General features: G+C 38.3%; 1 protein-coding gene across 1 annotated transcript; it reads left to right on the top strand.

The window, feature by feature from the left end:
* Positions 1–6014: 6014 nt before the first annotated feature.
* On the top strand, positions 6015–16053 carry MTX3 (metaxin 3; the record flags this gene model as incomplete). Its single annotated transcript, XM_080714700.1, has 9 exons — positions 6015–6101; positions 6511–6580; positions 6959–7035; positions 8289–8381; positions 8869–9051; positions 9198–9274; positions 9771–9928; positions 11471–11559; positions 15946–16053. Exons 1-9 carry the CDS (start codon positions 6021–6023, stop codon positions 16051–16053), a joined length of 936 nt encoding a protein of 311 aa, XP_080570826.1. The 5' UTR covers positions 6015–6020.
* Positions 16054–16837: the final 784 nt, after the last annotated feature.

Genomic DNA, 16837 nt, shown 5'->3' with positions numbered 1-16837 from the left:
GCTCTTTATTTCCTTTTCCTCAGTAACCCCTCGCATGTTGATTTCTAACAACCTCCTCTATGCAAAGCCCTCGGTGCAAGTGTGCTGAGACCTTCTCTTAATGACATTCAGCAGTATCTCCTCACTTCATTTTCCATCATACTTTTGCTCCGTTTAATACAGTTTATGGGTTCATAAAACTCCTCCTCCTATGGTGCCTATGAGATAATAATATTCTGCTGCTATCCTTGAGTATGGAATCCCATTAATATTGCATTTGGACATTTGCTTTTTTTCTGCCTTAACATCAAACATTCCCATGTTTTCCAGTTTAATTTTTGTCAATCAACACCCATTCTGATATGTCTCCAGCTTCCTATAAATGCTGCATTCATTTACTTGACTTCAGATTCTCATTCACATTTCTTTCCTCCTTCTCCTCTTCCTTCTTCTTTTTAAATTTTTTTATCGGTGCATTATAGCCATACATCTTAATGGGATAAAAGATAGTGGAGACATACCTGTACACATTACCCAAATAGCCCTTACCCAATTCCTGCCATATTCCCTCCCCCTCCCTCCTTCCCATGCTTGGCTTAGTGACTGACTTTGATATGTTTGTTTAAGTATATCATCTGCTTTAGAGAGTTTTCCTCTTCCCCCCTCCCATCCCTTCAGTTAGGTCATCTTATTGCTCATCTATAGAATCTTCTTCATCTGGAGTTCTTCCTGTTACCCATTTCTCCATAGCTTCTGCATATTAGGGAAAACATACGATTTCTTATTTTTTGTGACTGACTAATCTCACTAAGCATAATGCCCTCCAGTTCCATCCATTTCCCTAGAAATGATGTAATTGTGTTTTTCTTTACGGTTGAGTAAAATTCCATTGTGTATATACCCACACTTTTGTAATTCAGTCATCTGTTGATGAACATATTGGCTGGTTCCATAGTTTGGCAATGGTAAATTGTGCAGCTATGAAAAAAGATAAACATGCATTAGTTTGGTAATTTGGTTTCCTTTCTTTTGGGTAGATTTGGTGTTATTTCTGGATCAAATGGTAGGTTCAATCCCATTCTGAGGATCCTCCATACAGTTTTCCAAAGTGGTTGCACTAATTTGCAATCCCACCAACAATATTTTAGAGGTCCCACTCCACATCCTCGCCAGCATTTGTTGTTGTGTTTTGAATGATTGCCATTCTAGTTGGAGTTGGGTGAAATTTCAGGGTAGTTTTAATTTGCATTTCTCTGATTGCAAATGATGTTGAGCATTTTTTCATGCATTTATTGGCCATTTGAATTTCTTCCTTCATGATGTGTCTATTTAATTCACTTGCCCATTTTTGATTGGGTTATTTGTTTTCTTAGTGCTGAGTTTCTTGAGGTCTCTGTATATTCTACATATTAGTCCTCTATTGGAGGAGTAGTTGGCAAAAATCTTCTCCCATTCTGTTGGCTCTCAGTTGAGGTTTTTAATAGTTTCCTTTGCTGTATAGAAATTCTTCAGTTTCATGCAATCTCACACATTGATTCATCTTTTCGTTTCTTGTGCTTTTGGAGTCTTGTTGAGAAAGTTTTTATCTGTACCCATGTGTTGCAGTGTTGGACCTATGGCCTCTTCAAGGAGCCTCAAGGTCTCTGATCTAATTTCCAAGTCTTTGATCCATCTTGAATTGACTCTTGTGCAGGGTGAGAAAGTGGGATTTATTTCGATTTTTCTGCATATGGTTAACCAGTTTTGCCAACAGCATTTGTTGAACAGGGTATCTTTTTTCTAGTGTATATTTTTGGCCCCTTTGTCAAATATCTACAATAAGCCCACAGCCAACATCATATTAAATGGAGAGAAATTTCAAGAATCCCCCTAAAAACAGAAACAAGACAAGGATGTCCATTATCACCACTTCTCTTCAATATAGTACTTGAGACTCTAGCCAGAGCAATAAGCTAAGAAAAGGAAATCAAAGGAGTACAAATAGGAGAAAAAGAACTCAAACTTTTACTATTTGCAGATGACATGATACTATACTTAGAAGACCCAACAAACTCAACCAAAAGGCTTACAGAACTGATGATACAAAATCAATCTTAAAAAATCAGAAGCTTAGCCAGGCATGGTGGTGCACACTTGTAATCCCCATGCTTGGGAGGCTGAGACAGGAGGATCACACAGGTTTGAAGCCAGCCTAAGTTACTTAGTGAGGCTCTCAGCAACTTAGTGAGACCCTGTTTCCAAATAAAATATAAAAATAGGTCTGGGAGTACAGCCCAGAGGTAGAAAGCCTCTGGGTTCCACCCCCAGTACCACCAAAAAAAACCAAACCAAACCAAAACAAAACAAACAAAAAAACAAAAAAACAAAAAAACAAAAAAACCCAGAAGCTTCTCTGTACACCAACCATAAATACACTGACAAAGAAATCCAGAAAACACTTCCACTCAGGATTTCCTACAAAAAATAAAATACTTAGGAATAAACTTACCCAAGGAGGTAAAAGACCTCTATAAAGAAAATTATAAAACGCTGACAAAAGAAATTTAAGATCTTCCATGTTCATGGATAGGTAGAATAAATATCATCAAAATGGCCATAGTTCCAAAAGTGATCTACAGATTCAATGCAATACCCATTAAATTACCAAGATCATTCCTCACAGACATAGAAAAATCAGTCCTTAAATTCATTTGGAACAACAAAGAACCCAGAATAGCCAAAGTAGTTCTCAGCAACAAAAACCATGCAGGAGGAATCACAATACCTGACTTTACACTATACTACAAAGCCATTGTAATAAAAAGATCATGGTACTGGCACAAAATCAGATACATACACTAATGGTGCAGAATAGAAGTGTTTTTTTTTTTTAATAGAATGTGTGTATCTACATGTTGCTAGGGATTGAGCTCAAGGGCCTTCTACCTCCAAGTTACATTCTCAGCCCAATTTTTTTATTTTGAAAAAGGGAAGGTCTCATTAAGTCGCTGAGGGCCTCACTAAGTTGTTGAGGTTTACTTAGAACCTGCAATCTTCCTGTTTCAGCCTCCCAAGTACTGAGATTAAGGGTATGTGCCACCATGCCTGGCATCCATTTCCGTTTCTTATGCCTTCATTCATGTTGCTTAGTCCATGTGGAATACCTTCCTCTGTGCTAATTTAAATTCAGCCTACTCATGCTTCAAGTTCAGCTAGGATCCTATCTCCTTCAGTAGGCCTTTGCCAAGCACATCTAAAACCACACTGAACTTGTAGTCATCTTGTTAGAATGATGCTTCCTAATACTCTCTAGTTATCTTAAATATATAGTACTTGTTTCATCAATGATTCTGAAAGCATGAATATAGATATTACATGACAACCCTGTGTGGTTAGACATACAAATATTGTTTAATGAATTTGTTTAAAGGCATAATGCTAATGCTACATGAGAGTTACTTAGAATGTCTATATTTGAACACAAATGGAATTATAGACAGAGTTGTAAGGAACATTCTACTCTTTAGGTTACCTTTTCCAGAAGGGGTCATACCACACAATCACTTGTCATAAATCTTTTGTCTTTGCCAACACCTCTATTTCACAGATCCTTAACTACCCAGAAAAAAAAAATACTACCAGAATATACACTATGGCTTCCAAGTTAAGAAACACATGAGGTACAGGAAATGGATACCAAGGTCAGGTCCCCTGAGGTCAGCTGACTATCACTAGACAAAGTCATTTTAATGTCCAGTTTCTGAAAAATAAAATTTCTTTTTCAGGGAAAACACTGTCTGGAATACTCATTATAAAGCCGTGATTCAGGCCATCCCACACATACATGAATGTTTTGCACAGCACATCCTTCCTGGTAAGAATCTGAAATTATGATTTTGATGAACCCTGAACAATACACTTTAGCAGCCAGGAAAAGGCACAGGAGCCAAATACCCATACCAGGCATAATTTCTGAAGGTTTCAGCTTTCTGTGTGGTTCTCTGGAACAGTATTCATCCTGGTTGTGCAATCGGCTTTGCCAGGGTTTTAAAATTCAATCTAGCAGATACAGACTCTCAAGAGGAATTACAGCAATAAAAGATTGCTATTAACTAGGCACAAATAAACCTGTGTATAAGGATTCTCTCATCAGATGCACTGAAATGCTATTCTCTGTCTTAATTCAACACTGAGGGAAGAGATTTAATTTCTCTTTAATGCAAATGAAATCATCCTATATAAAAGCTGCAGTAAGGGAAAAGGCCAGGCTGAGTAATTATATTATGTGTCCACAAAGAATGTTTCTCCATAACTTCTTCCCACCCCCTCACTAGGAAGGGGACTCAGGGAATCCACATTCTTTATGTATGATTATTTTAAATGCCTGATTATAGTATGCAGACTCTGAGTTTTATGGCTTGGGATTTTAATTCTCAAAACAGAAAAGTCCATTACTTAATCTCAAAGTTAAAATACCTTTTTTATACTGAAGACTGAACAGATAGCTGATCTTCCATCCACTGATTCTACAGAGGATGCACTGCCCCTCCCTTGTGTTTCTGTAGCATCTTACTTATACCTCTAAACTTATTCATGATGATTTCATGTATTATACCTGGCTGTGTATATGTCTTCTTTGTAAACTATAAACTCTGAGGATAAAATTCATGTCTTATATATTTCTGTATTCTTCCAAATGGACATAGTACCTGCTCAATAAATGCACTGTTATTTAGCTTGAACTGTACATATGTTAAGTATTTCCTAGTTATAAAATATTATTTTAATGGATTCACATCTGTAACATCTTTTCCTTCCCATTCCTCCCCATTTCAAACATGAAAAACAGACTTTAGCAAATTGGCACTGTAATTTAGATGGCTATGTAAATAGTATGGTAGTATCTAGCAAATATTTGTCAAATAGCAGTTTTATACAAATTTGCAGATGTTTCTTCTGAGCTTTCTGTTGTTTAAGGGGGCCCAACCATACAAGTGGGACACAGAAGAGGAGAGAATTCAGAGGCATAACGATGGAGTGTCCCAGAAAGACTACTGTGCTAGGTAGACAAAAGACCTACTACCCAAGTCCTAACTTTGGGAGCCAGTAAATAAATCTGAATTATGACATTTCAGAGTCCTATTCCTCCTTAATAGTTTTCCTGAGAAATTGCCAGGTTTAATGTTCAAGAAACATTCCGTGACCAGGAGGCATGATTGACTACATGATTTGATTTGTAGGGCTTAGTCCAAAATAGAAATGTAGAGACCCTTGGGAAAAAATTTAAGATTTCAAGACAGTGGCAGCAAAGCCTAGGTAAAAGCTTAGGTAAAGTGAGGAACACTTCAGGGCACAGGGCTTTGACTCCACTGGTCCCATACCTAGGAAGCCAACCCTATTTTGTCCTCAAAGAGCTTCCAAACAGTGGAAGGCAAACGCCCTATAACTAAGGATAGAACCAAGAAGCAGCTCCTACCCTTGTAAAGTCAACCCAAGGAAGGCCAAGTTAAACTCATTTTTAAAGGGGCAGATAAACATAGAATAAAGATATTCCAGATAGAAGGAGTAGCAGTGAAGGCAGGCAGAGTTCCCTTGTAAAATCTGAGGGCTAGGGTTACTGTTAAGAAGGATGGAAAAAGCGAACGCTAGGCTGACAACTGAGCTTGACACTGAAAGGGCAGGCCGAGGCCCTGGGATCCATGGGAAAGGACAGAACAAACTAAGTGCCTATCCCCCACCCCATTATATAACCATTCTAGTTTTGTAAATAAATTTCTCATTTACAAGCAGGTTAATTAAGAGCTAGCAAATAACCTTCACAGAGTTTGGCACGGAGGCATCCAATAAACATTTGGGGAATGATTGGCAGATCTGACTTCAGGCCCCCGGATGCCTTAACCCTTAGTCCAAGGTGCCAGGTGTGCTTTTAACCCGCCCAGGGGCGATTCTCGCTTCTCTCCAGAACCCCAAATCCTCCTTCCCGCGCCTCGTCCCGCCCCGCGAGTCCACGTGCCGGAAGGTGGGCTGCCGAGCGCTTCCGGGGGCAGAGGTCGCCCGGCAAGATGGCGGCCTCCTTGGAGCTCAGCTGCTGGGGAGGCGGCTGGGGGCTGCCTTCGGTGCACAGCGAGTCCCTGGTGGTGATGGTGAGGCCGCGGGGCGGCCCGGCGCGGGCGGAGGGGCGAGGCCGGAGGCCACAGGGCGGCGGGCGCGGTCCCCGCGGCGGGCGGGACAGACCGCGGGCGGGCCGGCGCCGCGCGCTGCATCTCGGGCTCGCTCCGCTCCGGAGCATCGTGGCTTCTCCGCTCCGCTCCGAGTTTTCTTAGCTTTGCAAACTGTCTGGGCCGTAGAATGCAAAGGCCATTCCGCATCCCCGGGACTTCTTGTGGAGCCAGATCCCTGGAAGCCGGGTCCCGAGCTCTTCTGGGGGAGGCACCCGGGCCTTGTGTCGGGCCGGCGCCTCTGCCTCCGGGGAGGGGACTGTAAAGTACAGCCGCTCTGCAGATGTGCAGTATATACTCAGTCTAAAATGTTTTATTGCAAACTCTGTTTCAGGCTTATGCCAAATTTTCTGGTGCACCTTTGAAAGTCAATGTCATAGATAACACCTGGAGAGGTTCAAGAGGTACAGTGTAAACTTTTAGACAACCCTTCCTGCCCTTAAAAAAAAAAAAAAGGCACTTCCCCTCCTTTCATTGAAAGCCTTGAAGCATATACTAGGATACCTTGGTGTTTTATTTTCTTCTTACCACGACCTTGGCTGTGTGCTTTTTATTATGGTTTGATCCTTCTGAGTAATAACCCAAAGTGCAAACCAAATCAATGGAAATGATGAGAAATGAAAATGCTCTCTAGACCTGCATTTTGTGAAATTGCTGAAAACTGAGACACATTTATTAGTCCCCCCTCCAAATGTGCAGTTGGTATAGATTTTTTAGGATATTGGAATCTCTTCAGAAAAAAAATCACAATATTTCCTGTACATAAACTTTGTTGATTATAGGTGATGTACCAATTTTGACAACTGAAGACAACATTGTTTCTCAGCCTGCAAAGATACTAAACTTTTTAAGAAAACAGGTGGGTGGCTCAGTTTGAAGAAGCAGAGTATTGATTTTTGCATGTTACTTTAAAAAAACCACATTGTTAGGTGTAGAGTTCTTTTTTTATTTAACTTATTAGATAATTGAATATACCTAGAGTTTGACAAAAACTAGACAAGAATCACTGCTGTAAAGCATGAGTTTTACTATAATTTGAAAGTCATATGGTGAGGTCTAGACAATGTATATTGTCATGCACATCACTTGGATTGTATTGAAATGTATTGAATATACATATACATATGTATTCAATATATATGTGTATATATATGTGTATGTATGTATATGTATGTGTGTATGTATGTGTATGTATATGTGTGTGTGTATATATATATATATACCCAAATATATATATATATATATATACCCAACCTACTTATTTTCACAATTATACTTACTGATAACATTGTCAATATAGTCACATAGTTGCTACACATTTTGTGCAGAGTGGGCTGAGTTTCCACCAAATAGCAACTTTTATGTTTTAAAAGCACTTAATAGCAATAGTTAAATGTTTTACAAAACAGTGTATCTAAAATATTTGAACATGTAGATATTTGTGTAATGTATCCAGATTTTATCATTGGTTTTGCCAGTACTTTAAAATAAAAAATTCTGTATGGCCAGGTATGGTGGCGCATGCTTGTAATCCCCACACTTGGGAGGCTGAGACAGGAGGATCGCACGGGTTCAAAGCCAGCCTCAGCTACTTAGTGAGGCTTTCAGCAACTTAGTGAGACCCTGTTTCCAAATAAAATATAAAGAAAGGTCTGGGAATATAGCCTGGAGGTAGAAAGCCTCTGGGTTCCACCCCCAGTACCACCAATAAATAAATAAATAAATAAATAAATAAATAAATGAATTAAAAAATTAAAAAAAATTGTATTAATACAATTTGGGAATTTTCTAAATTGGTAGGTTTCTTTTTTTATGTAAAAAAATGCAACCCATTGGAAATTTTCCTTTTTGTTAAAAACAGTAATCACTTTTATTTGTTAACGTTGTACTGATCTGAATGAACAAACATAATATTCATTTATTGTGTGCATGTGTGGTGCTGAGAACCTTAAGTGCATTAAACAACAGTTTTCCCTGTGTTTGTATTTCTCTTTTCTCCTTTTAAGATCATGATTGCCATTTGTGAGGAAGAGTAGGAACCCTAGTTTGTTTAACTTCACTGTCCTTGGGATGCTCTGACTTCTGAGGCTTTTTTATTTTGTTTATTAATAGACATATAATGCTGATTATGAGCTCTCAGCAAAACAAGGGGCAGATACACTGGCTTACATTGCTCTCCTCGAAGAGAAGCTTCTCCCTGCTGTGGTGAGCATTTGTGCATATTGTAGTATGTTAATGACGTAGTTGAAAATGTAGTTTGTTTAGAAGAAAAATGATGAAAATGGCATAAGAGAAAGTTTCACTTATGTATTAATCTTAATTCTCTATTATCACTGTGAAACTGGATTCTATTAGACATTCTACTAGTGTGTGATGCATCAAAATGAAAGATGTCATTTTGGAAAGAATTCTTTGTGGGAGATGGAACTTTTTGTTCCATGTATAAATGGGGTTAAGCTGTAATTCATTCATTCAACACTTATTTACTGCGTACCTGCTGTGGGTTAGGCCTATCTGTGCGTGTTTGGGATATAACAAAAATGTGTGCATCTTGTTTTATCCTGAGCCATTCTAGCTGGAAAATTTATAGAAAATCACTTTCTACAGAGATATTTATGAAAAACTCTTACATTGATTGAGTGATATTTTCATGAAAGAATACCCCTGGGATGCTTTTTGTCTCCTTCTGTAGCTTCACACATTCTGGGTTGAGAGTGACAATTACTTTACTGTGACAAAGCCATGGTTTGCCTCAAGAATTCCTTTTCCCCTAAGTTTGATTCTGCCGGGAAGGATGTCCAGAGGAGCACTGAATAGGATTCTCCTGACCAGAGGAGAGCCTCCTCTCTACCACATCCAAGAAGTAGAAGCACAGGTACGGAATGGGTTACTCTCCAAGCAAGGGCTGTCCAGGGAAGAACTAGAGAAAAGAGCACAGATGGACTTATGTAGGGATGGCTGCCTCAAAAGCAGTTTCAGAGCATCTTTCCCATTTATGAGATCTAATTTCCTCCTTATTAGATATACAGAGATGCCAAGGAGTGCCTAAATCTTCTTTCAAACAGATTGGGAACATCTCAGTTTTTCTTTGGAGATACGTAAGTACATGCCCTTAAAAATCATTTTGATATTTTATGCACATATATTCACTGAGCAGCTGTTTAAAGCTAATCCTCCTGTCTTCCCCACCCAAAGATGATTTTTTTCTTAAAAAAAAGATTTAATGGGTTTTTATTATAGGAAACCCTTTCTATCGGTGGTAATCTAACGTTGGCTTCATACGCTGCATATGTGAATGTGAAATGTTGAAAATTGTTCCCACTCTACCTTCAGTCTTTTTAACACTTGTGCATAAAATTGAGGCTGCAATTTACAATTTCACTTTCTTCTAAATGAAATAGAGTGAAATAGAGTATTTTTAAGACTACTTAAAGGGTAAAACCCTAGTTGCGAAGTTTTTCTACACTAAAGAACGGGAACCTTTGAAACACTATATTATCTTTCAGACTTGACAAATATATTTGAAAAGGAAATTAAATATAACCCTAAATTAATATTTTCTCGTGCACTTAAAAAAATCCCTTATTTTTCTAGGCCTTCTACCTTGGATGCCTATGTGTTTGGTTTTCTTGCACCTCTTTATAAAGTACGATTTCCTAAAGTTCATTTACAAGAACATCTGAAACAGCTCTCCAACCTGTGTCGCTTTTGTGATGAAATCCTAAATAGTTACTTTAGACCTAGTCTTGGAGGTAAGTTGGCTCTTCAGCTAATATCTGTTTGCAAAGAGTGTTTGCATATTTTCCTAGGAATGCATAAGCAAAACTCATTACATATATTAATTTTTTTAAATGTGGTGCTGGGAATTGAACCAGGGGCATTCTGCCTCCAAGCTAAACTCCCAGCCTATTTTCTATTCTTTATTTTGAAACAAGGTTTAAGCAAGTTGTGGAGGCCTCACTAAGTAGCTGAGGCTGGCCGTGAACCTGCAATCTTCCGCAAACCTGTAAGCCTCCCAAGTACTGGGATTACAAGCGTGCACCACCACTCATGGCCTATGAATTTAATTTTAAAAGATTGTGTGCATTGTTTTCCAACACAGGTTTATAGCACCTCAGGAAGTTGCATTTTTCCAATTTCATTCCCCTCTTTTTTTTCTTACGTATAGAAAGAAATAGACATTTGCTTTGTATTTGTCTCAGGATTTTATACACTTCTCAATTCTTTTTAAATTGTCCCTCTGAGTGGGTAATTTTCTTCTAAAAGTTGAAAAGTATTGAGTCTCTGCTAAAATATAGTAAATATTTTAAAGCAAGTGGGCAAATACTTTAAATGATTCTTACCTGCTGTTTCTAGCATTTTTCTGGATGAACAGAAATTAGTAGCAGATTGATTTTGGTGAGGAACTTTCCCATGATTCTACTACTTGAAAAATGCACCAGACTAGACATATAGTAAGTAGAGGGCACTTATCACGTGGTTATAATTCTTTGTTAGTGTGGAGCCTTGTGCTTAAGTGATCAGGATACTAAATTTGTGTTAAAGTTAGCTGAAACTGTGCTTTTAAGAAACAAAAGTTATAAAGATAGCTAGCTCAGGTGGAAGCTTATTTTATTTATTTATTTATTTCATATTTAAGGTAGAGTTAGTCGATTGGGAGACATGAAGCTGAGTAGCATTCAGCCTTTTATTTTGGAGCAGTGGTTAGCAATCCTGCCTACACGGTAAATAAAAAGTCTTAGATTCTAATCCAAATTTACTAATTTAGAATCTCCTAGGGATGGATTCCAGAAATCTGTATTTTTTTTTTTTAACATGTCTTTCAATATTTTGGGTACCTAGTAGGTTTGGAGACCACTGCCTTTGAAAGCTATTCCAAGAGTTGGGACCAAAAATCTACTCAAATGGATGAGGGAAAGGTACAACTTAAGTTTCAGAAGGAAATAAGAACTGCTGTGGTTTTACTAATTACTGTGGCTGGCTGTGTATCAATTGGCTCACAACATCTTCCCAGTGGGCAGATTTTAGTGCTTTTGTTTGGGATTTGGTTTTAGAACATTATTATGTCTCTTAACTTTGACTTTGAACCAGAATGGCTTGTCCCTTGGCTTGTAATGTAATTTGGGTCATGCATTAACTTTACCTCCTCAGTTTTCTCAAGAGTTTACTCTTTTGCTTTTTATGGAGGGTGGGACGATTGGTAGGGTGGGTAGACTGAACATTGTTTTAATCTAAACAGCTTTAAAGCTTTCAATATCTCCTGTCTTTCTCTGATTTCTGTCTTGGCTTCTTAGGCATCTCTCCAGCTGGACAAGAAATGGTAGATGCAAATCTTCAGAAACTCACACAACTTGTAAATAAGGAATCCAACTTGATTGAAAAGGTCAAATTCATATCAATCATTATTTTATAGTAGTTTAGTATTTTCTTTCTACAGCCAATGTTGTAATTTGGGTCATGCATTAACTTTACCTGCTCAGGTTTTTGAGAGTTTACTCTTTAGAAAGCTGTTTAAATGTTTTGTTTTTGTTTATGCAGTACTGGGGATGGAATCCAGGGGCATTACCTCTGAGCTATACCCCCAGCCCTATTTTTTATTCTTTATTTTTGAAACAGGGTTTCACTGAGTTGCAGAGGGCCTCACTAAGTAGCTGAGGCTGCCTGCAAACTGGAATCCTCTTGTCTCAGCCTCACAAATGGTGGGATTACAAGCATGTGCCACCAAGCCTGGCTTGTTTAAATGTTTTTACTAAAGTTGTATATAATACAGTGTTTTGACACAGTGGTGACCTGATTGCTGTGGGGAAAGATCTAATAATGGTATTAGACATGCTTTTATCACACAATTTGTACTTATCAACCTAGGAGACCCCAAAGCCTGGCTCTAAAACAAAAATAAAAAACAGTTTTTACTTGCTCATCTTCCTCTCTGTGTCCTAAAGCTTAATGTTTCTTGAGATTTTTAAGCATCTGTGCTTGTATTTTTTTGTATTAATAGTACCAGGATGTTTCTTTCTTCCACATGAACTGTTACTTTTTCTCCTTCCTGTCTTTCTCTGTGTTAAATATAGTCTACAGTATTTTATTTGTGTAGGTATTTTGCCTTTTTGAGGTGTTCACTTTGTGAGAGAGGTATTAAAGGGTTGGGTGAGGCGAGAACCAACAGTGGAAATTTCAAGGGTGCTTCTAATTAGAAAAATATGAGAGGGTTGCTCATTTTCCCCTAAATGTCTAATAAACTTGCTTTTTTCTCGTATGAATGAATAATTATACTTCAGTCTTTCACCATCATGGAGGCCTTGTAACACTGGCTTGCAGTTTTTGAGATCTCACAAGTACTGTGAAGGAGCTTCATATGGGCTCTTTTATTTAAACCTCATAGCAGCTTTTTGTAGATACTATTACTGTCCCAATCTTACAGATGAAGATACTGAAGCTTCGAGAGTAGCTTATGTCACCCTACTAAGCTCATGCAGGGACTTAGCCCCTAGGCACAAGACTCCAGCATGAGTTTGGCAGTTAACCATTCAGAGGTCATGAGTGAGTTAATTGCCCCTTACTAGGAAGGACGACTAGTAGGCTTAATTGTCATTCTCTGAGATGTCCTATTTCTTTGTGTGGTATTTCATGTGTTATAATCTGAGAAGTGAATAAGACTAAGTAGTAGAATTACAACAGTTGATTATTATTGAAATTTTGACAAGCTGAGTTAAAGCCTGGTCTGACTCAATTCTTTGCTCAGTCTAGTAAGTCTCATGAAAGAAGTATTTAATGAAGTATTAAATCTGAGTAAAGGAAAGATCACTTATCTACTAAATGAATGCTAATTGGTATAGTTTCCAATTTCCATCTTCTATATGTGGTGAATTCGTAACAAAAATGGAAGGAGAACTACAAAATACCTGCAGAAAGGAGAACAAGGAGGCCAATGAATCCTATCAGCCACCACTGTTCACAATTTGGACAAAAAAAAACCACAAAACAACCTTTCTTTCTTTGGAAAAAGAATTGTGTTTGAGGAACTTGGTTCTTACAAGAAGAAAAAAAGACATCTGAACACAATTGATCTAAATAATTGACTGGGAATATTTTTTCCATTGGAAAATTGAGAAACTTAATTTTGTATTATCTTTTCCTGTAAACTGTGTGTACCTCTATTGAAATGTTTTCCTTGTGCTACGTAACAGTATCTTGAGATAAGGGAGAGGTTTTTTTATTTTTTATTTTTATTTTTTTGGTGGTACTGGGGTTCCTGGAAGCCCTTCTACCTCCAGGCTACACTCCCAGACCTATTTTATATATATATATTTTAAATTTGGAAACAGGGTCTCTTAAGCCAGCGAGGCTGGCTTCGAATCTGCGCGATCCTCCTGTCTCCGCCTCCCAAGCGTGGGGATTATAATCGTGTGCCACCATGCCCAGCTTAATTGGTACATTGTAGTCATACACCTTAATGGAGTACAAGATGGTAGAGGCACACATCACTCATTTAGCCCTTTCCCAATTCTCTCCCTATTCCCTATCCCTTCCTCCTTCTCATGTTTGGCTTAGTGACTGACTTTGATATTTTTGTTAAAGTACATCATATACAGTAGGAAATTTCCCTCTTCCATCCTCCCACAACCCCCCCCCCCCCCAGGACATCTTATTTGCTCATCTGTGGTTTCTTCTTCATCTGGAGTTCCTCCTGTGAGTTTTTCTTTCTAGCTTCCACATATTAGGGAGAACATTCGATTTTTTACTTTTTGTGACTGACTAATTTCACTTTAGCATAATGTTCTCCAGTTCCATCCATTGCCCCGCAAATGACATAATTTTGTTTTTTTATGGTTGAGTAAAATTTCATTGTGAATATATACTATAGTTTTATAATACATTTATCTGTTGATGGACATTTTGGCTGGTTCCATTGTTTAGCAATTGTGAATTGTGCAACTATGAATCTAGATGCATGTGCATTAGTTTGGTAGTTTGGTTTTTATTCTTTTGGGTAGATACCCAGAAGTGGTATTGCTGGATTATATAAGTTCATTCCATTCTTCTGAGGATTCTCCATACTGTTTTCCAAAGTGGTTGCACTAATTTGCAGTCCCACCAACAATGTATTAGAGTTCCCATTTCTCCATCCTTGCCAGCATTTGTTGTTGCTTGTGTTTTGAATGATTGCTGTTCTGATTGGAGTTAGGTTAAATCTCAGGATAGTTTTGATTTGCATCTCTGATTGCTAATGATGTTGAACATTTTTTCATACATTTTTGGCCATTTGAGCTTCTTTTGTGAAGTGTCTATTTCACTTGCCCCCGCTGCTGTGTGTGTGTGTGTGTGTGTGTGTGTGTGTGTGGTACTGAGTACTGAGGGTGGAACCCAGGGGTTTTTCTACCTCCGGGCTATACTCCCAGACCTATTTTATACTTTATTTGGAAATGGTCTCACTAAGTTGCTGGGAGCCTCACTCAGTAGCTGAGGCTGGCTTCGAACCTGTGCAGTCCTCCTGTCTCAGCTTCCCAAGCTCTGGGATTACAAGTGTGCGCCACCATGCCCAGCTATCACTTGCTGATTTTTTTGATTGGGCTATTTGTTTTCTCAGTGCTGTGTTTCTTGAGTTCTCTGTATATTCTAGATATTAGTCCTCTATTGGAGGAATGGTTGGCAAAATTTTTCTCCCACTCTGTTGACTCTCTGTTAAGGATCTTAGTAGTTTCCTTTGCTGTACAGAAGCTCTTTAGTTTAATGCAATCCCACCTATTGATCCTCCTTTTAATTTCTTGTTGAGGGAGAGTTTTGAATGTTTCGCACATATATAAAACTCTTTAAAAGCCTACCTATCAAGTGGGTGACATAATACTGTCTTCTTTGTTTCTGAAGGCATCTGTTTTCAAGTGTGTTATGAAATTAAGCTGCTAATGAATTCAACAGTAGGACCTGAGTCTTGCACTTTGTGGAGTGCTCTGATAAAAGGTGGCTTTCTGAGGCCTGACTGAGCCCTCAATAATCCCTACCCTTGTGTTTCAGGGATAACTAATGTGCTTCTCTTTAGGGTAGGTCTGAAGTTCTTCACTATTTCCTTAATGTCTCTGAGGCAAGTTTAGAACTGATCCAGTGTTTGGAATACCTCAGGATCAGATCTGAAGAATATATCTTTTTGCCTCATTTCCTCTAGCTTTCATGGGCTACAGGCTCTCAGCTTAAAAGAGCTGGTCTTTTTGAGTAGAGAACAGGTCACTCATGTTACAATAGGAAGATCTGAGTTCCAGTTTTGGCTCTGACACCAGATTTGTGACCTGGTAGAAATCTCTTAGCCCTTCTGAGCCCCATCCTGCTAATCTGTAAAATAGTGAATGACTGGATCTGCCTTTTCTTCACAGTGTGTTAGGAAGATCAACTGTGATATTGTACAAAAATATACTTTGTGCCCAATAGAGCTTTGTGTAACAGAATCATTACTTTTGCCTTTACTGTTAGAAACCTCTTAAACTAAACTAAATTATGCTGTGGTTAAGTTCAATAGGATATTCATTTTGTAGAATTACTATGGTTTTGTGAAGGTATCAAGGATGAGCTACATTGCTTTTTACAGACACTGAGTCAGCTGGTATTTGAGGTATGACATTTAGAATTCTTGAGAGATTGTTTGTAAGAAAAAGGTTTCTCTAGCAGTGCCGGAAACATATGGTCCTGTGCTCTTCTCCTAGGGTGTAGTCGGGACGGGGAGGCCACAGTCCACGTAAGTGGTGCCACAGCCTTGTCACATGTCTCTTGTACTCTGCAGATGGATGACAATCTTCGCCAAAGCCCTCAGCTTCCTCCTCGGAAACTGCCAACACTCAAACTGACTCCAGCAGAAGAAAGTAATTCCCTACAACGGCTATCACCCTGACAGTCGGCACATTTTGTGATAAAAGTCATGATTGTTGTGGTAATTTCTTATCCCACGTATGTGAGGGCAGAAAGGAAATGCCGTGGTGAGGTATAAGGAAGACTCTGAAACAGAGGAACTTCTATGGCATCTATAGTTTTGAATTAGAAAGCTTATATTCTAGCTTGGCAATGCATTTTAAATAAAGGTGAATGCTAAATGAACTTTTTGGGTGGGTGGGGAACACATTGTACTGTATATACAAAAGTCTGCCTTAATCTTGGCAGATTTTTGCCTTTGGTTCACATGTTGCTGACCAAATGCTGTAATTCTGTTCTGAATGTGCATTCCTAATTTATTCAAGTTAATTTATTCAATTTATTAACTTAGTTTTCTTAGACCTGTCTGAATATATAATATGTGGCTCTTTGGCTGAAACCCTCTGTTTAGAAATCTGATGCCTGTTTTAGCAACCAGGAAAAATATAAATTATTTCAATACAGAAGCCTGTGTTTAACTTTAAAAGCAATGAGGAATGTGCTTTTTAATCATGGTCTCACAAATCTAATCTTTTTGGGGTTTAGTACTACAACATAAATATTAAAGATGATATAATATTCATCTGATGATACACACTTCAGTATAACATTAGTATTTGCTGCTGTGTTCAATGTATGCTAGCAAGGGCACTTTAAGTTTGCTGGTGCAAATATAGCAGCTTTAGACCTTTGTATTTGTAGTACATCTTTAACTCTGATTATCTCATTCTTGTGTTAATTCCAGGAAAACTGAATGGGTTGGTCAC

The sequence above is a fragment of the Muscardinus avellanarius genome, assembly GCF_963383645.1.
Source record: "Muscardinus avellanarius genome assembly, chromosome: 1".
Lineage (NCBI taxonomy): Eukaryota > Metazoa > Chordata > Mammalia > Rodentia > Gliridae > Muscardinus > Muscardinus avellanarius.
The sequence above is the reverse complement of the archived record's forward strand: the minus strand, read 5'-3'. Positions and strand labels throughout refer to the sequence as shown.